The sequence below is a fragment of the Eutrigla gurnardus genome, assembly GCF_963514095.1.
Source record: "Eutrigla gurnardus genome assembly, chromosome: 15".
Classification (NCBI taxonomy): domain Eukaryota; kingdom Metazoa; phylum Chordata; class Actinopteri; order Perciformes; family Triglidae; genus Eutrigla; species Eutrigla gurnardus.
This window is the reverse complement of record NC_139938.1, coordinates 7,384,068-7,404,420: the sequence shown is the minus strand read 5'-3', so window position 1 is coordinate 7,404,420 and position 20,353 is coordinate 7,384,068. Positions and strand designations below refer to the sequence as shown.

The 20,353-nt window shown below is 45.1% G+C and overlaps 1 protein-coding gene across 1 annotated transcript in view; it reads left to right on the top strand.

The window, feature by feature from the left end:
* The window catches only part of atp2a3 (ATPase sarcoplasmic/endoplasmic reticulum Ca2+ transporting 3), a 38,363-nt gene extending 19,866 nt beyond the window's left edge, over positions 1–18,497 (top strand). Inside the window, exons 6-21 of the mRNA XM_084028257.1 lie at positions 389–469; positions 677–762; positions 963–1,427; positions 7,549–7,637; positions 8,796–8,898; positions 9,810–9,941; positions 11,406–11,522; positions 11,629–11,847; positions 12,391–12,726; positions 14,151–14,371; positions 14,465–14,667; positions 15,304–15,389; positions 15,755–15,888; positions 16,640–16,757; positions 17,564–17,681; positions 17,985–18,497. Coding sequence (XP_083884383.1) covers positions 389–469; positions 677–762; positions 963–1,427; positions 7,549–7,637; positions 8,796–8,898; positions 9,810–9,941; positions 11,406–11,522; positions 11,629–11,847; positions 12,391–12,726; positions 14,151–14,371; positions 14,465–14,667; positions 15,304–15,389; positions 15,755–15,888; positions 16,640–16,757; positions 17,564–17,681; positions 17,985–18,031 — 2,555 coding nt within the window. The 3' untranslated portion in view covers positions 18,032–18,497. The remainder of the gene's footprint in view (positions 1–388; positions 470–676; positions 763–962; positions 1,428–7,548; positions 7,638–8,795; positions 8,899–9,809; positions 9,942–11,405; positions 11,523–11,628; positions 11,848–12,390; positions 12,727–14,150; positions 14,372–14,464; positions 14,668–15,303; positions 15,390–15,754; positions 15,889–16,639; positions 16,758–17,563; positions 17,682–17,984) is intronic.
* Positions 18,498–20,353: the final 1,856 nt, after the last annotated feature.

Sequence of the window (20,353 nt, the reverse complement as noted above, 5' to 3'; positions counted from 1 at the left end):
CGTGATGATATTAGCATTTTATCTCCATTGGGTGCAGAATGTGTCCATAAATCAATGACAGTTTGTCCAAACATCACCAAACTTGCTGGCTAGTTTTAATTAATCTGTCTAAACATGTTCTCAAGTGCAAAGAAATACAGTGTGCAGTTACAGACTGCATACATTGTGATGATGAATCGTCGTCTCAGTCCTTCTTTACACAGAAGGAAACCAGCGTAAATGACTTTGTGAAGCCAGAAACCTGCTCGCTGCTGCCCGAGGCTTTGATTTTGGCAATTTGATTCCTTCCTTCTGTGGAGTGAAAAAGGTCTTGAACCCGGTGTCGGCTCACGGCTATATTAAATGTAATATTTTTTGTTGTTCTTTTCTGTTGTTTTTGTTTTGTTAGTGGGTGACAAGGTGCCTGCTGACATCAGAGTGACCTCGATAAAGTCCACCACCCTGCGAGTGGACCAGTCCATCCTCACAGGTATTTGCCATCACTTGTCTGACACCAAGCAATCCTTTCACGTACATCAGATAGATTACACTCACTCGCACCTTTTATTGCATGGACTTAGAAGACCGCAGGTTATAAGCGTTGTATCGTTTACAGTCTGTGATATTGTCTGATAATACTTGTTACCCCTTTAGGCTGTGAGCACGCAGATCTAATCCTGCACCATGTTTCCTTTAGGGGAGTCCGTGTCCATCATCAAACACACAGACCCGGTTCCTGACCCCAGAGCTGTCAACCAAGACAAAAAGAACATGCTGTTTTCTGTAAGCACGTCCCCCAGCAGCTCGCTGAGTCATGTTTATCTTCTGCTTTCATGGCGGAGATTGATGGTCATTACAGGCAAAACTATGCAAAATCCACTTTTATTCACAAAGCTGAGCGTAATGTGTCACTTCAAGGCAGCTTCATGTATGTTTGATCCATTGAACTTTGATGGAAACTCCTTCCTTTTTCTTTCTCTCAGGGCACAAACATTGCAGCAGGCCGCGCCATAGGTATAGTCGTTGCTACCGGCGTTTCCACGGAGATCGGTAAGATCCGTAACCAGATGGCAGCCACGGAGCAGGAGAAGACGCCGCTGCAGCAGAAGCTGGACGAGTTCGGCCAGCAGCTCTCCAAGGTCATCTCGCTGATCTGCGTGGCCGTGTGGGTCATCAACATCGGCCACTTCGGGGACCCCGTCCACGGTGGCTCTTGGGTCAGAGGTGCTATCTATTACTTTAAGATCGCCGTGGCGCTGGCTGTCGCCGCCATTCCCGAGGGCCTGCCCGCCGTCATCACCACCTGCCTGGCCCTCGGCACGCGTCGCATGGCCAAGAAGAACGCCATCGTCCGCAGCCTGCCCTCAGTGGAGACGCTGGGCTGCACCTCCGTCATCTGCTCCGACAAGACCGGCACCCTCACCACCAACCAGATGTCTGTCTGCAGGGTACGTGGCAATGCTTTTGTTTTTTTTTCACTGCTGGTCATTAGACGATATGACAGTTTCATGTCATGATATTATCCCAATAATCATCAAAATATATTAAAACTCTTAAAACGGCAGTAAAACATACTGGAATCATTGTTAAGAAACAAATATTTGTATTGCGTCACTAAAACTAGTTTTAGTGAAACAAAATCTTAAATAAGATGATCAATAGAACTCCCTGCATTTTAAATCCTGTGTTTTTAAATGATCTATTTTTCACTTCTCTACCAAGATAACAAGCTAGACAGCTTTTTCAAGTCACTCCTGAAGATATGTGACATTGTGAAATTCACCACCATCTTTTTTTATTGCGATCCAGGTTAAAATCCTCCTCCACCGTCCTATCCCTACTGATGGGACAGTTTTAGACCAACGTGTTACTGCAGTCCTTTAACACAGTTGGTTCAGGGCCGCAGCTGAATTTAAAGTATTTAATCTCCACTTCCTGTCATTTGATTGACACTTCATGAACAGCTTCTGGGAATATTTCTTTGAGAGTGTGATTGAGGTGAATTCTTCAGGGGTTTACTTTATTATCAATGCAGTCTCTTCTTTGAAATTTCCCTTCAACCCCCTCCTCCCTTTGTGTTCTTAATTCCTTATTTGCTGGATGGAAACCCTGGTGGCGTTGTAATGTTTGCCTCCGTTGGGCAGGTTTGAGATAACTGCTGGTGGAGCGGTGCAGGCTGACATCAACCAGCTGCTACCGTACATCAGCTGACCAGCTCACACATACACAGTAAAGCTTTTTCCAAAATGTCACCTGAACGCCTGAATAAACGCATCCACATCCCCAACTGTCCTCTAGGTTACGGTGTATAAATAGTGTGCACATAATTGCAGCAGGCGACAAGCACTGAAAGCTCTTCTCCACAACTCTTCACCGGTGGTTGTGTAGCACATAGCCAAACCCTTCCCTTTGTCTGTCAGTGTGCTCCCAAGCAGTCTTTGCTCCAAGCCTAGAGTAAATGCCAGCGCTGCTGTTTGCCTTGGCTTCTGTTCAAGGCTTGAGCTCTCTCACACACACACACACACACACACACACACACACACACACACACCTCTAATCTTAGTCAACACCTCTTGCCACTCACTTTACCATGTGTAAAAAGGATAAAAAGTGGTCAACGCGATCGCTGGTAAACCCGATGCGGTTAAATAAATCTTCGCTAAATGGGGACCTGGTCCAGAATGCAGCATCTAATAGACGGAGCGCCGGCCGCAGCTTGATGTGCGAGCAGCTGTGGTGGAAAAGAATGGAACAATTCTAAGCATGAATGTAAAGTCAACAAATGTTTATCCAAAAAAAAGTTTGTTTTCTTTAAAGCCTAACCTGAAGGAGCAGTGTGTAGAGGTTAGGGAGATCTATTGGTAGAAATGGATGATGACATTATATGTATGATTTCTTTTAGTGTGACAGTAAGAATAAATCATCTACATAAGGAGCTGGTTTTCTTTATGGAGTCAGCTGCCATGTTTCTACAGTAACCCAGAATGGACAAACCAAACACTGAGACGGAGAAGTTTCAGTAGGTTTTAATCGGCGACCTCGCTGCTGGATGACTGTCTATCCTACACACAGCACCATCGGAGAAATAATTAAAAGTCCCGTTTTCACCTCCATCAAACACTTTGGAAGTGGCATAAGATAATGACATTCAAAGCAATTAAATGACTGTGAATTAAAAATTAAATCGGAAGCATTAATATTTTACATCAGATCCTGAATTCCTAAAATGTTACATGTGGTTTTCAAAGTCATCCAGTTGTGATATTTAGAGACTTGTCTGAATGCAGAAGGTGATTTTCTTGCAGACTGCACATAGTGCTTTAGCTGTATTTGGGCATCACCTGGTCCAAAAGCAAGGAGAATCAATATTTTGACTTCTAGAAGATCTTCTTTGTGTGCGTGTGTGTGTGTGTGTGTGTGTGCGTGTGTGTGTGTGTGTGTGTGTGTGTGTATCCATTTTCTATTCTCGCTGCCTCAAAATGGAGTTGCCATCAGAGGACTGTTCATTTCCTGTACGGCAGACAGTCTTGCGGCATGAATATCCCTCCCTCCCCCTTTTGCTGACGCGTGATTAATGCGTAGCGGCAGGGAGTTCCCTCCAGCAGGAGGGATGCGGAGCGGTGATCTCACCACAACCCCGAAAACCCTCCCAGACAGAAAAAGAGCGAGGCAGGCTGGTAAATATTGACCTTCTGCTTCCACCTGTAGCGCCCAGCCTGCTGCTCTCAGCTCTCTGCTGGGAGATAAGAGGACACACACACACACACACTCTCACAAAATCAAACTTCCGCTTTGCAGCGTTTTTACTCGCCATGGTGTTTCCTGGAGATAGTCACTTAGGTGGTTGCTTAACTCTTCGTGAGCGCTCCGCGCTCGGACGGCTGCATTCGCTGTGTTTTTATGGTTCTGGTGAGTCAAGGTTTAACGGCCTGCACGAATGTTTGCCCAGGCTTATCCATCTGTGCTTATTCTTGGACCGGTCTCCCGCCAGTGGCCCTGATAGCACCATGTGTCTCCCTCGCCTCGGGGCTATCCCCACATCCGCAGGATTTCCAGGGATTCCCCCCGTGTATCCTGACTTCCCTTTTTTATCCTACACACACACACACACACACGAAGAAACGCCACACACACACACATCAAAAGGCTCGCTCACCATTCATCGCCACACACATGCTCGGAAGAAGTGAGTGGAAGACTTGTACCACTAAAACCGAGTCCCACGGATCACACTGTGCCTTGTTTCCTTGGAGACCACAGTGGATTAGATAGTGAGGGAAAACTGACCACCTATGAAAGAACAACCTTATATTATTCCTTCGTCCCTGGGTGTTTGTGTTGTGTGTGTGTGTGTGGTTACTGCAGAAGTTACTGCGTCCCTGAGTCGTCGTTGTTGATCTGTTATCGAGCGAGAGTGTGCTGAGCCTGATGACCTTTAGTGAAATTAAGAATTGGCCAGAAGGATGAAGCCTTTGATAAGTTCCTTAAAGGGACAGTACATCCCTAAACTTAATGACAAATCGATGAACAAAAACATGGGGAAGGTCGACCTTTGCTTTTTGGGCCCATGTTTCATTGAGACATGTCAGGATCTCTTCATTCCTCTCCGACTACTTTTTTAGAAATGCATCAGAAGAACAGCTGGTGTATCTGTTTATAGCGCGGCCAAACAAACACACATTGTTTTAATAAGGAACGGGCACAATAATTGGCCTTTTTCCATTATGCCATGAGAGTGTGCAGTTTTCCACATCAGGTCACAGTAAATGTGGTTACCTTGCTGAGAAGTTGGAGGTCTGCAGCCTGTCGCCTGCAGCTCCTCATCCGACAGCTCGTTGCGGCTGCCGTTCCACGGCTCCCTGCAATATTTGGCACCGTCAAACTGTCAGAAATGACCATGTCTTTTGTTGTCGACACATATTTGATGAACCGTTTTGGTCGGCGTGAACTTAAATGACAAAGGCATGAGATATTCTTTGAGTGCTTCACAATAATTCCCACCTCGTGATTCACCAGTTGAATGTTTTTAAATGTGAACTAGCAGGGAAAAAGTGAGCTGTTTGATTCTGAGTTAAACTTAAGAATATGCATAAATATTGAAATACTTAAACCACTAAAGCTTGGGGATGGGACACTAACTGTAGGTTCAAATGCAGGAATTTGAATATACGTTTCTAAAATGTTAAGTTTCTACTTAAAAACATTAGAAGAGTTTGTTAGCACATCAATAACTAGCATGAGTGCTTCTATGCGATGCTAGCTACTGAAGGTAGCTTAGACCTTTTGATAGCCTAATATCGTAGTAATACAGTAACTGATATCCCTTTTTCGTTTTTCCAAAAAATGACCTATTTTTTAAGGGAGTGTAGTTAGTGATAGTGTGGGCTCCATGGTAACTGACAGCTTGTGTAGCAGGGGGCGGAGCTTAGCGAAGAGTAATTTGCCTTTAGGCTCTTATTACAGCTTTAGTACTTTGTTAGGGGAAGTCAACAAAAAGCACATTGGGTGATTAAAATGAGATCAACACTAACAATGAAAACCACTGCAGTATATGAAGGAGTAATTACAGAATGGAAATCCTTTTGATGGCTATTACATTTAATGAGCTACAACCTCAGATCTCCCTCTTTAAAGGGTTTACTAACTGCACTAAAAAAAGGAAACCGTGGATGTCAAAAATTACAAATGCAAAATTGCATGTTTTCACAAAAGTTGCAATCTCACAGACGCTATAATCATGATTGGGTGTGATAGTAACTGACGTTCATCGTGTCCACACTCGACTACAGCAGGAGACCAAATGCAGTAACTCTGTTGCCGCAGAGAGTTGTAAAGGAATAATTACTCCATTAAAAGGTTAAAACCTACTTTCTTAGGTTCTCATCTGAAGTCTGCCATCGATTTTGTGTTCCTTTTTTTTGTAATACGTGGAGGCTGGCGAGACACACGCACACACACACACACACACACACACACACACACACACACACACACACACACACACACACACACACACACACACACATACATACACACACACACACACACACACACACACACACTGACAGAGGAAAGTTTAACCAAATAACTGCTCCATTAATTCTTCAATCAGTCGGATCTAATGGAGTCTCAAAGCGAGTTCAGCTGGGTCGTAGGGATGTTTGCCCTCTGTCTATGTGTGTGTGTTCATGTGTGTGTTCACACACTGTATATTTATATATATATACTGTATATCTATTTATTACCAGTGCTTCATCCTTTCTGGGGGAATTTTGGGAAACAGAGTTGTCTACACACCACGCCTCCCGCTCTCTCCCTCCCTCCTTACTAATGCTTTGTTTTTCTGCCGTCGACGAGCGTGTTTGGCGTTGTGAGGGATTGATGAAGTTTTTCATAAAGAGGTGTAATAATGCGACTCCCGTGTCGCCTTCGTGTTCCCAAGCACTAAAGAATCAGGGAGAAAAGTAGTAACAATAAAGTGGATTTCTTGACTCTGGATCACACCAGGTTTTCTTTGAGCCGTTGTGTAAACTAGACCTCCCCAGTGACCATTTTTCCAGCCTGCTTAGTACTTCCTGTTTACAGCCACTATTTGCTTTTCTTAACGCTTCACTACTTTTTAATTTATCCGGGGCAAGTCGAGAAGTAAGGAAAAAGTAACAGTATTTGTTCGCAGCATCCTCCTTCTTATTTACACAAGATGCAGCCGTGGTTGTTTATTTGAAGAGCGTTCTGACACAATGGGGCGATGTGTAATGATACCAGCCATGGCAGTAAATCAATTTGATGGCCTAAGATGTACTAACATTACCACGTTTATTGAGACCATGGAGGGTGAGTGGGGTCAGCTATGATCTTGTGGACTCTTTGGGCAACTCGCTGACACGCCCACACCTCAGAGCTGCCCAGCGCAACAAGAGTTCAGCTTCACATCATAATGCAGGAATATGTCATTTTTAAGAGAACAAATAACATAATATTGTCTTCAAATGAGCAGGCACTGGCAGCAATAAAAATAATAAAAAGCAATAATACGCTTCCCAGCAATATATATATATATATATATTTATATATATATATATATATATATATATATATATATAAATATATATATGCATTAAAGACAGGAATTCAAATTTAATTTGTTGTTGCATTAAAAAGGTTTAAACTTAAAGAATAATTCTTGTTATTGTTTGATATTTTTCTTGCTAAAGTCTCTCCTCGGTTCAGGTTCAGTCCATTTTTTTTCCCCACACGGAAGCATATAAAAATCATGTCTACATGTTTGTTTTGACACCATTACACAAAATGTTAAAACATTTTCCCACACGTACAGTCCAATCTATAACATTTGATTATCTGAATTAGATATGTACACATATTACAGTTAGTCCGTTTGCACTGGCGGGTTCACTAGGGTTGTAGAGAATACAGGAAGAGTTGTCATTTAAAACAAATATTTACTGTTCTCATTATTCATATGACTTTGGCTATTTGCCTACCTGCACCACAGCTTTGTCTAATTAGCTAACTCCGCCACCGCCTCTGTTTGCCTTTTCTCCTCTCCAGATGTTCGTTGCAGACAAGGTGGAGGATTCCAGCTGCAGCCTTCATGAGTTCTCTATAACTGGTTCTACGTATGCCCCCGAGGGACAAATGTGAGTGTCACAGTTTAAATGTGTATTACTTTTATTGGGGGAAGTCTGCCTCCCTAACACCTCAATTATATGAAAAATGTCTCTGCGCTCTTTCAATTTTACCAAAGTAATATACGCTGAAATCACAGAAGATCCCCTCAGTCTGGCTTTGATGAAATTATGAATTGCATCTTTTTTCTTTCTTTTTTTCATTTAATATAGTCAAGCAAACTTTGATGTAGTCTGTGGATTTGATTAATCAGTGATGATTCAATGATTCCCAAAGAGTGTTTCGAGTTGTGCTTTATGTGTTGCCGTGGCGATAACTGTGATAACCAGGGAAACGGTTAGTAATCCTGGATGTTGTTTTGTGTGCATAGTGCTTGCAGGAAAATAGAAACAGTAAGACAGAACTGACTGAACAAAGGGTTTTAAAAATAGTTTGTTCATTTTGATCCCAGTCTTATCAGAATGCACCATGTTAGTAAAAGCAGGGACGTCACTAGGATTTAAAGACGAGAAGCATACAAAATCTTTGCGCTAGCATCTTTTTAGTACTGTATTAGAACGACACAACAACCAGTGAAGATATATATATATATATATATATATAGAGCCAAATTATTTGGGGGGGCTTGGGAACAATTTAGGGCAGCACCAGCCCCCTAAAATATGTCTTTTATTGAGTAAAAGTAAGGTTGTGGAGGAGTATAGACGGGTGACTAGTCATTAGGAAGAAGAAGCTTTCTACAGTTCATTGTTTATGCATGTTGTTTATTTAGCTGTTTGGTGAGTACAGCGTTCTGACTCTGCGTGAACCTGTCGATTTCATAACAGCAGAGTGTGGGTAATTGTGTGGGAGCTTCGCTAGCAACGGTTGCAGTCTCTACTGGGAAGGAATCCATGGTTGTCATGCAATCAGCACTGCTTGTCAGGAACACACACACACACACACACACACACACACACACACACACACACACACACACACACACTGTTTACTACTGTGCAACCACTGTTTCTTCAGTCAACTTTGGAATGCTAAACAACTCAATGTCTCCTCTCTCATAAATATTGAGTAGGATATTGTTTCTGGGGTGTAGCGAACTGTGAAGTGTTTTTCCCTTATGGTTAGCGTTGTGAGTGACGTGTGTGTGCGTGCGTGTGTGTGTGTTCCAGACTGAAAGGAGACCGTCCCGTCCAGTGTGGAGACTTTGATGGGCTTCTGGAGTTGGCCACAGTGTGCTCGATGTGCAATGACTCTTCACTGGACTTCAATGAGGTCATTAACAACACACATGCACACATTCCTGTTCTTCTATCCTAATGAGGACCCTCACTTCCGGCCAAAATGCCAGACGTCCTCGCTTTGTTGGTTTAAAAACATGTGACGGTCCTCACTATGTAGCAAGTACAAACAAACAAAGATAATTTTGTAGGTGTTACTTGTTTCTCCCTCTATAGCTAACATCACATTGAGTTTCTATGCTGAATACACACATCTGTTCCACATACAGCATTGTGTTTAATGCATTGGCTGTATTTCTACACACAACTCCATGCAACGACTCCATAAAAGGCAGATCTGAAACCTTCCTCTCCTCTTCTCTCCTGCTACTGAGCTAATTTTACTCAGACGTATGATCTCTTTCTCTGGTTTGGATTGCTTTTCTCACCTCTTTGTCATCACCATGGTATCATGGTAACCATGCCGAGGAGCCAGGCCAGGGACAAGGCGCTTCCAACCCCATGCTTCCTCCTAAACTAACCGTTTCTGTTGTCGTAAACGGTTGTTTTGCATCCAATTTTGTACATTTTGGAATCAAAGCTGGTGATCAAAGTGTGCTAAACCAGGAAAGGAATGAGAGTTGGGTGGGTTTTTTTGCTTAGTCACACTGACAAATGGTGTGTGGTACATTACTGGTTCACTTCACATGCATGATTCAAAGTTTGCGGAGGCGGATGTGAATGACCCACAGAGACGCTCTGAGCTTTTTTGTTTTGGTGTCATTCTTCAAGACGGTTGTTCACATTTAACACTGGAGCCTGTTTCTCCTCGGATTTGATCTAAAATGTGTCATCGTAAAGGGGTCCGACTTTAATGACTGAATCACTCCTGAAAGCCTGGTGTGTCATTGGCGATCTATAAAACAACTCCACAGCCTGTGTTGATGCATTTCTGTTCTCATGTAGGCCAAAGGGGTTTACGAGAAGGTGGGTGAAGCCACAGAGACGGCTCTCACCACCTTGGTGGAGAAGATGAACGTCTTCAAGACCGACCTCGCCGGACTCAGCAAGGTGGAACGTGCCGGTGCCTGCAACTCGGTAAGCGACATGTGGAGACGATTTTGACCGTACGGTCTATAAACACTCTCTGTCTGTGGAAAAAGCCCCGAAAACACAATCCTTAAAATCACATCTGAATATAAGAAAAAGTTGCATAAAGCCATTCTTGGCTCCTGAGGGAGCGGCGTGAAATCCGATAAATTGCCAGAGACTACAATTTTGAAAACAGCAATTTGGCGGTGTGGAATTAAGTAAGACCTCTTCACCCAAGTCCTCATCTCTGCTTGACGCTAGTGACTCATCAGCTGCTACGAGTGTAACACACCTGAATCTCCCACCCAACTGTTGGCTAGGTTGAATTAGAATTTTGTTCTATGCAGAGTGATTTGCATGAGTCAACAGGTTCAGGGTTGGCTGTCTTACTCGAGGACTATTTAGTCAGGCTCACGGTTGTTGATTGACACATATGTTTGACTTCAGGGAGTGTTTGGTTCAACAATTGAAACCCAATTAACAATAGCTATTAAGACAGCATGCCTAGTTGAGTTTTGGTACATTTAGCACAAAGCTAGCTGCAGCTCACTAATGAATCGCCACAGACGTGTTAAACGTCTTGGTGTCTGGAAGGCGGATGAATCACCAAGCTGATGTCGGGGGGGTTTGAGTGCTGAGTGGCCTGTCATCCACTGTGTTGAAGATGTTTCCGCAGCTTTATCACTCTACTGTACACGCAGGCCATTAAAATCCCCGCCGGTGTCACTTCCAGGAAGAACAAAGCTCGTTAGTGACAAACGCTTTGAGGCAGCAGAAGTCAGAAGGGCAGACAGGCAGACGTATGACTGAGGGTCCTCTGCTTAACAATAACATCCTCAGCTAATTTTACATGAGTCATTTTTACATGAGATCACCTGATCCCTGCTGCTCGAAAATGAGAAACCCTGGGAGGGTTCATATTTCCCAGAATGCCCTGTTTGAGGAGAGCTTTGTCATAGTGACAGATTCCAGGACATCCTGACGGAGTGTGTACATCTCAGTCTGTTGGTGTGAACCTTTCAGCCTCTCATGTGTAATGGGAGAAGCACAGACTTGGAGCTAGTGGGACACCTAGTGGTGGAGCAAAGGTTGCGTTACATCCATATTAAGCAGTATGTGAGGAATAGGGATGTTTTTTTTGTCTTCCTATAGTAAACCAGCAGTATTGTCGCCCTGCCTTCCTGATAGCAATTAGCTATTATTTCCCATAGAGTCTCAGCTGTTATGACCGGGCGTCCTCAGCTGGGTCTATTCTTTCTTCATATGCTTCTAAGGTAGCAGCCAGACATCCAGGCAGGCTGGTTCAGTGCGCGGTCTAAACTGTTATCCTTCAGCTGTCAGTAGCTCAGCCAAACCTCTCTGTCAGCCGCTGGCTGCCGGCCTGACAGGCGGCCACAAATCCAGCTACTTAGCTCAAGCTTTCTCCTCCTCGTTCTGACTGTTTTCTCCCCTTTTGTCTTCATCCATCAGGTGATCAAGCAGCTGATGAAGAAGGAGTTCACCCTGGAGTTCTCTCGCGACCGCAAGTCCATGTCCGTCTACTGCACTCCTGTCAAGCCTGGCTCCCAGAGCAAGATGTTCATCAAGGCATGCATGAATAACACGGCTCTTAAATACACATTTCATCACTTCCTTCGGTTGGGATCATGGCTTGATGTCCTTCTCTCGTGTCCGTTAAATGTCCTCCTCACAGGGCGCCCCAGAGAGCGTGATTGAGCGCTGTCAGTACCTGCGGGTGGGATCTGGGAAGGTGGCGCTGACGGCAGCCCTGCGGGACCAGCTGCTGTCTAAGATCAGGGACTGGGGGACGGGCAGGGACACCCTGCGCTGTCTGGCCCTGGCCACTCACGACACCCCGCCACGCAGAGAGGACATGGACTTGGAGAACTCCACCAAGTTTGCACAGTATGAGGTACAGCGGCAGACCGTAGTGCTCTTTCATGGTCGTATGGAGGGAAACACATGACGTTTGTGTTCCCAGACTAGATTTTTTGTTATTGACTTAATTATAGATTATTTTGAATGAGATTTCCTAACTTCTGCAACAGAACTGCAAAGCTTCACTTGGACTCAGTGTTAATTAGTGAATTTTAAGTTGCCAGTCTAGCAGTTTCCCCCCGTTTCCAGTCTTTATGCTAAGCTAAGCTACCTGTCTTCTTGCTGGAGCTTCACATCTAACAGACAGGAGAATCGTATCTGTCTTGGAAAGATTTTGAACACTTCCTTTGAAGTCCTCTTTGTTGCTGTCTGTTTTTTGTTTTGAATCACAGCAGTGATTAAATCTTCATCCACCGAAAGTGTAAAGCTTTTTACACTTGGTTCTTCTTCCCTGAAATGACAGAAACTCACCTGTTTGATGTTTTCTGCAGCCGCCCAAATAAAAAGAGGAGATCATGTTTTCAGATATAGTCCTAATCCCCCTCCTCTCCTTTACCTGTTTCTGTTTTCCAATCAGTTGGGCCTGACGTTTGTCGGCTGCGTGGGCATGCTCGACCCGCCCAGGAAGGAGGTGATCGGCTCAGTGAAGCTCTGCAACGAGGCGGGCATACGCGTTATCATGATCACGGGAGACAACAAGGGCACGGCCGTGGCCATCTGCAGACGGATCGGCATCTTCGGCGAGGATGAGGACGTGACCGGAAAGGCCTACACGGGCCGCGAGTTCGACGATCTCCCGCTGGAGGCCCAGAGGGAAGCCGTGAAGCAGGCGCGGTGCTTCGCCCGCGTCGAGCCGGCCCACAAATCTAAGATCGTGGGATTCTTGCAGGCATTTGATGAGATCACCGCCATGGTGAGGAGAAAAGATGGTGCAACTCGCTCAGCTCTAATACCTCCGTCTTCTTGCTGCTCTACACTCCCTTCAGCTTCTCTCTGCTTCCTGCAAATCTACACATCGTATACATATTTCTTTATTCCTGTTTCAAGACAAAAAAAATAAGCCTTTTCTCCTTCCTTCAACTGTGTGTCGTGTGAGTGACTTGTGGAGAATGCATGAGAGGAGGCCAGTGAGGCGTGACATGTTTCAGGTGCCTCTGAGGCTGCTATCAAAAGCTGTCATCTCGGCCCGTTCTGTTGCTTCCTATCTGACACATGACTCAGAGCGGGGGAGGGAGACTACGATATCACCATTTGCCTGTCAGACTAATTCCACCACTCAGAGCCGTCTAAAGCCGCTTTAGGCCCCGCCATGACAGATGAATATATCTCACTTGCTCAGCTTTAGCTGATTCCCATCTAGGTCTGAAACGATAATGAGACTTTGCATACTGAGATAGTGGCTCCTTTACACCGATCTGTGTTAATGGGGGAATGGGATAATCTCCCCTCAATATGTCTAGGCCTAGTGATGGGACGATATAGGATCGGATCTCGGATGGTGACGGTAAATTAACCTGCTTTATGTTGCACTTTTCTAGGCTTTTTGGCCACTCAAGGCGTTACACTACATGTCTACCTTCACACATTTTAGTTTTAGGCATATTTTGATGATCGGAATGGCCAAAATAATGGAAATGTTCATATGATTCCATGCCTAGTTTGGGCTCAATATCAAGTTTGTGTACCTGATCCTTCAAAGAGGTTTGTTCTACGGCTCCGTGGTATATCCTTTCAGCATCAACATTGTGATTTGCTACTCTCACATCATTGGCCAAATAAACTCAAACCTCTCATGCTGCAACTTTTTCTTTGGTTAATGTGTTAAACTCACACAGTTCTCTCTTTCCGTGATCAGTGTTATTACTTACAGTTTCATATAGACCAAATATATTTCTACACTAACGTCCTCTGTCCCGGCACCCTCCATCGAATACGGAAAACCCCCTTAAAAAACTACAAAAATTACAATCCATTTAACAGAAATGATGCATGTGATGAGAGCTGTATTGGCAGTATTAACAAAGAAAATGATTACCACTAATGATACCAGCAGTGGTGGATATCATTTTATTATTATAATAATCAAGGAGGAATAGTAGCATAGTAATAGTATGATTTAAGTATTATCTTGCCCCATACTTGCATACATGCATTTAACTTAAAATGTAGCCGAGGGTGAACAGTCCTGTAGTTTTCATATCGCAATATATATTACAGGGAAATCTGCCTCTGCTGGACGTCTGACACTTTTATGGGCATATAAGTAATGTTTTGGAATTCAGATACAATCAGTCAGGTTTTCTGATGCATTAATGACCAAACCTTTTCCCACCACAGACCGGAGACGGTGTGAACGACGCACCGGCCCTGAAGAAAGCCGAGATCGGCATCGCCATGGGCTCCGGCACGGCGGTGGCCAAGTCGGCCTCCGAGATGGTGCTGTCCGATGATAACTTCTCCACCATCGTGGCGGCCGTGGAGGAAGGCCGAGCCATCTACAACAACATGAAGCAGTTCATCCGATACCTCATCTCGTCTAACGTGGGCGAGGTGGTCTGGTGAGGACCAGAAACACACGCACCTTCATGTCTTTGCCCTCAGTCGGTCGTCCTCGCCTGATCTGTTCTTTTCTTCTCGCTGTCCGTCTCCAGCATCTTCCTGACCGCCATCCTGGGTCTCCCCGAGGCTCTGATTCCAGTCCAGCTGCTGTGGGTGAATCTGGTGACCGACGGCCTGCCTGCCACCGCCCTGGGCTTCAACCCACCAGACCTGGACATCATGGACAAACCTCCCCGAAACCCCAAGGAGCCTCTCATCTCTGGCTGGCTTTTCTTCAGATATCTGGCCATTGGAGGTATGTCAGCTCTGAACTTAACAGAGGTTGCTACATTTTCTATATTTAGGACAAAGGAAACTAGTAAAATGAACTTTGTGCATGCATTTCCAAAACATCCTTCCTGTTGATCTGTCGACGAGCTACCATGACACTGATTCCCGATTACCAACCGCAGCTACTAGCAGCAATAATGCTAACTGAGAAGAGACAAAGTTAGCTCACCTCAGGTTGAAAACATAGAAATGTTTTCTAACAGTTAACTGGAAAAGAAGGATCGTTGCTCTTTGTACCTTTTTTATTTTTTCTCAATGAATTATAAAGATTTAAATTGTGTTACTTATTTTTTTATATGAAAAATATCTAAATTTGGTAAATATTTCACTTGAACTAGTTTTTTTTTTTTTTTTTTTTTTTAAATATGTAAGAGCTGACGTCCCTCACTCTGAATGGTGGCATGTATGAACCCACCTGTAAGCAACGCTAACAGTGACAGAACTCGTTTTTTGAACGCCATAACTCAGCAACGCCTTGAGGTCTTCAGTTTGGCACAAACGTCCGCTTGGACTCGATAATAAGATGATGACATTTTGAACAGACATGGATGTAATGCATGTAACTGGGGGCGATGCTGTAATTCTACCTTCTGACCTGCAGGATACGTGGGTCTTGGGACGGTGGGTGCTGCCACCTGGTGGTACCTGTATGATGACTCAGGCCCACAAGTGTCCTTCTATCAGCTGGTGAGTTTCAAACCGTTGCTCTGTCTGTCTGTCTGTCTGTCTGTCTGTCTGTCCTCACTTCGCTGCAGTAGATCCCGTCCTCAGAATCTGGTTATATGTTGATGCGCACCTCCGTCCAGCTTTCTGGTGACTAATGTTTGTGGACGATCCCAGCGGCGTCCAGAAATAGAAGGGGAAGTAAGACCCATGTGGTTTGATTGCACACGGGGTGGAGACGAGGCCAAGGTTCTGCAGCTGTTCCCCCATCAGATCTGAGCTCCTTCAAACTGGGTCCCAGGGGTCCCGCTGACATCCTGCCGACACACATGCAAGCGTAGACAGACACACACACACACACACTAAACCCTGCCTGTCTCCCTCTACAGAGACACTTCATGCAGTGCACTGAGGAAAACCCCATGTTCCAGGGCATCGACTGTGAGGTGTTTGAGTCCCGCTACCCGACAACCATGGCCCTGTCTGTGCTGGTCACCATCGAAATGTTCAACTCACTCAACAGGTCAGTCGTCCTCTGTTGTGATGTCACAACAACCGCTCCTTAAATGTCACAGCTGTCAGATATTCATTCAGCAGACGACGCCGTCCACCAGACAGAACTCCGTTGGGGGGAGGAGTCAGCCGGCCGTGTGAGGGATAACAGCGTTGCTCCCACGCCACAATAACACATCCATCGCAAACATCCTCTCACTCCTGCAGGACATGTTGCTGTGTATATATATTCATATCATCTGCATTTGGTGAATGTGGTAAAGGAGCCGCACATCTTCAGAAATGGAATCAAGCTTGTTTGTGGAGGCAGAAAAGAAAAGCATCAGAGGTTTTTAGGGAAAACTCCTGGCGTTTCTGCCAGGATTGCTCATGGAGCAAGACTGCTCATGGTGATGTCGCATTAGGAAAGAATCTTAAAAAGGGAAGTTGCCTGACCAATGAACAAGTTATCCGTAATGCTGACCGAGGGGACACATGTTGACATGGTTACTGTCGCCCATAAAAGGAGACGGGTTTGTTGTTAGGATGCATTTCCTGCTACACTCGCATCACTGCAAAGACCCTCTAATTAAACGGCTCATTTCTTTTAATCGTAACGCGGTCGTTTCCCTGTAACACGCTTCTGAAACCGCGTGAGCTTGTCAGTCCTCCGCGTTTAATCTTTGCAACACGATGGACAACTTCCATGTAAGTGCCTGATGTCAGGTTGAGCTGCTAAGTTGTCAACATGTGTTGATGTATTTAAACTTCTTCCCCGCCAGTTTGTCTGAGAACCAGTCGCTGCTCAGGATGCCTCCCTGGGTCAACTTCTGGCTGCTGGGAGCCATCATCCTCTCCCTGTCGCTGCACTTCCTAATCCTCTACGTGGAGCCTCTGCCGGTAAATATCCATCTTCTACGAGACGCTAGCAGAGGCTACTCAGTGATCTATGGGGAGAAATGCAAATATCCCTTGAGAGAAAAGTACAGCGGCCCTGAAAGATACACAATACATTTTTGTATTTAGTTGTTTCCTCTATTTCCAGTATTTTTTTTTCTTAATGCTGCACATGTTAAGTGGGTGAAGATGTTTTCTTCATTTGCTCTGTTTGATATCTATAAGGAATACTTCACTCCACAAAATGACCTTTTGCATATCAGCGACTCACCCCGTGTTACCATGAACACTTGAGAAAAACCTTGTTTTCCCAGCATGCCTCTTCATCAGGACGTGCAAGCGTGGGTCTGTTTGTACCGAAGTGTTTTAAATGGTATGGTTTTAGCAAAGAGGCATGTGTTTGGGAAGTAATTGTGATTTAGTTAGATCCTTATCAACAACTTTTCAAAGGAATACTTAGGGCAAATAATAAGGCAAAATAAAATATAACAATAACAAATGGAAACACCAATGAGGTGTTCTTTGCTAGCCTTTCTACTTAGCATAATATAATCAGCAACTCTTTAACTAACAGGTTTAGGAACAAAAAACAGTAGATTGAACAGATGTTTTGATCATTTAGCTGATGTTAAATTCAAGTTCAAGACTTCTCTCCGTTCTTTGATTCTCCGTTGAGAGAAGGTTTTCTTCAGAGTTCATGGTGACTCGGTTTGAGTAAATCATATAGAAATCATCACGTGTGTGAGAAGTTGCAGTGCGCGTTGAGCTATTACCAGAAGGAGAGTGTGTGACCTTCTTCTGCCCTCCAGTTGATCTTCCAGGTGACCCCCCTGTGCTGGTCCCAGTGGATCGTAGTCCTGAAGATCTCCATCCCAGTCATCCTCCTGGATGAGGCTCTCAAATATATCTCCAGGAACCATCTAGAAGGTACGTCGAGCCTTTCTGGTCCACTTCCCCGATGAATGAACCTGTAGAAACGTGGTTGATGAAGTTTCTAAAAGTCAGCGAATGTTCTTGTGTAAAAAATCAGATTTGACTGACGAGTGTCTTCTTTCTTCTTCTTCTCTCCTCTGCACTTCTAATTCAGCCTAAACTCTTTTTATCTCACCTTCTGTGATAAGGTACTCTATTTCCATCCTCTTCATGCCTTCTTCTCTCTCCAGTAGAAACAGCCATAGACTTTAGAGCTGCCATATATTCTAAATGCCTTTTGTTCTTTATCCCCGGCAGGTGATGAGGAGAAGAAATACCGGAGGAGATGGCAGCAACTCAACTAGGACCTCTCCCTCAACACACTCACACACTTAGACACACGCCTACCTTCTTCCCTTTACGAGCTAGAAACCTTTTCTCCCCCCTGTCCTCGTTCCCCCCCCCCCTCCTGCATGTCCAACCAACCACCACTAGCAGTGAGCAGGGCGGCTCGCATGAGAACGAGTGTGCGAGAAAGAGAGCGTGCACGGCTTTGAACGAGTGTGTGAGTGAATGAGCACTGTGTGTGTGTGTGTGTGTGTGTGTGTGTGTGTGTGTGTGTGTGTGTGTGTGTGTGTGTGTGTGTGTGTGTGTGTGTGTGTGTGTGTGAACAGGTGGATGCAGGCCTGTCTTTATAGTTGTGAGAGCGAGATACATCTGCAGAGAGAGAGGAAGAAACTGCCCGGGGCTCTTGCTTTTTTAAAGATTTCTGCTCATTGGTTGTTGTTGGTTTTTTTGGCTGTACAGTACAGTTGGTGCAGTGACTAGGAGGGAGGGAGGGAGGGAGGGGGAGGACGCAGGTGGAGGATACTGGGTGGAAGGGAGGGAGGGGGCGGGCTAGAAATGAGCACAGAAAGAGAGATTGAGAGGCCTGACGTCCACGCTGGTAGAAGAAGAGCATCAGCGAGAATGAAAACGGCGCCACCCACACTACCAGCAGGAGCGCGGCCTTATCAGCACAACACCATTGTATCTACGGCCGGTTTGTCACAGCGGTGCTCCTCCATCGCCCCTCGTCTCCCGTCGATCCTGTTTTCATGCAGGACGTGACTCCCCCCCCCCTTTGCATCTTGCTCTCTTTCTCTGTCTCTCTTTCTCGCCGCCTGTCGTGGGCCCGGGGGTGGGTTTGTGACGTCATCGTTGCTCCCTAGTCGGGTCTGTGGAGGTGTCGCTCAGCGTAGAGGTGTGAATAGCTTTATGCCGCTTGGCCGCTTCCTTTCGCCTCTTAGTTCGAGGAGGTCAGTTTAAATGACTCGGCAAAACGTCTAAATATATAACAAACAGCAACCAAACCAGCATATCAGTAGAGTAGTTGTGAGCCGGTCCAGCCAGCCGGTCCCTTTTCACCTAAAAGTCCATCTGCTGTGCTGCCATCGGAGTTTTAGCCGTCAAACATCTAAACTAAAGGCAGATCTGAGAACACGAAGCTCCGTGACATTTTGTACATAATCATTGTCTCGGAGCGTCATGTTGTTGATCTACCTTTTTTTTTATTTATTCAATCCTTTCTGACCCTGCACCAGCGCTAGAGTGTGTGTGTGTGTGTGTGTGTGTGTGTGTGTGTGCATATAGCCTTACTTGAATTAATTTCTCTGAATTTGACTTTTTCGCTCGTCGAATCGCACAGATGATGTAGTTTAAAGTAAGTTAAGGAATGACAAGTAAACTGTGTCAGTCTCACTTGGTCATGAATCATTTATGTATTGAAGCACATTAAACATCCATTGCCTTATACAGCCCACTGCACCTCCACATCCAACATGTGGTCGACATGAATGTGTTCCTGCTTGCCTTCGATTAGCCGTCAAACCCGCCGCTGCCACTCTCACGCGCCCCCGACAGTGGTCTTCATCGCTCAGACTCTAAGGGTCCACCTGGTCGGAGGCCCGTCTAATAGGAACGCCCCTTTTTCCTTGTGCTCTGTGCGCTGCTCCTTCAGCTCCTCCTGCTCTCTCAGTGCTTTAGCGACTCACTTCGGTATTGTTTTATAATGACTAAATAGTAATGTATTTGACTGAATGGACCCTAGGCGGTTTGGATAGTGTCTTTAAGTCTTTAATTCTGGGTTTGTATGTTAGGCCCTGGTGTCCTGGTCTGAGGACTGGCTCAGTGGTGTTTTTGGTCTCTTGTTGCTTCCACATGGGACAGAGGGGAGAGAGAGTGCACAACACTGCTGGATCTGAAAGAGTTGAATAAAGCAACGTTCCATTTACAGAGATCTTCATGGCAACTGTTGCCTGTCTCTGCAATTACTTTTATTTTTATTGGCGTAACGAGTTTCTTCCTTTTCCTTCCTTTTTCTTGCATCCACATGTGATTTCATCCACCGGGACGGACAGTGTGACATAGAGCAGCAGAGTTTCAAATCTAAAGGAAAATCCATCCTTCAACACTTCTAACATTAGAGACCAATCCACTCTATGGAGTTGTGTTCATCTATTTTGTTGCTTGGTGATGTTTTTTTTTTCACTCCAACTAGCCAAACTTAGATAGCATGACATCATCTAGTGCAGATATTTCCAGCTCCTCATGCTCTCTGGGGTCACGCTTGGACATCACTCACTTAAAGGGGACATATCAAGCTGAATGAAGGCTGGGGCACATGCAGTGTAATTGCAGCTGCGATA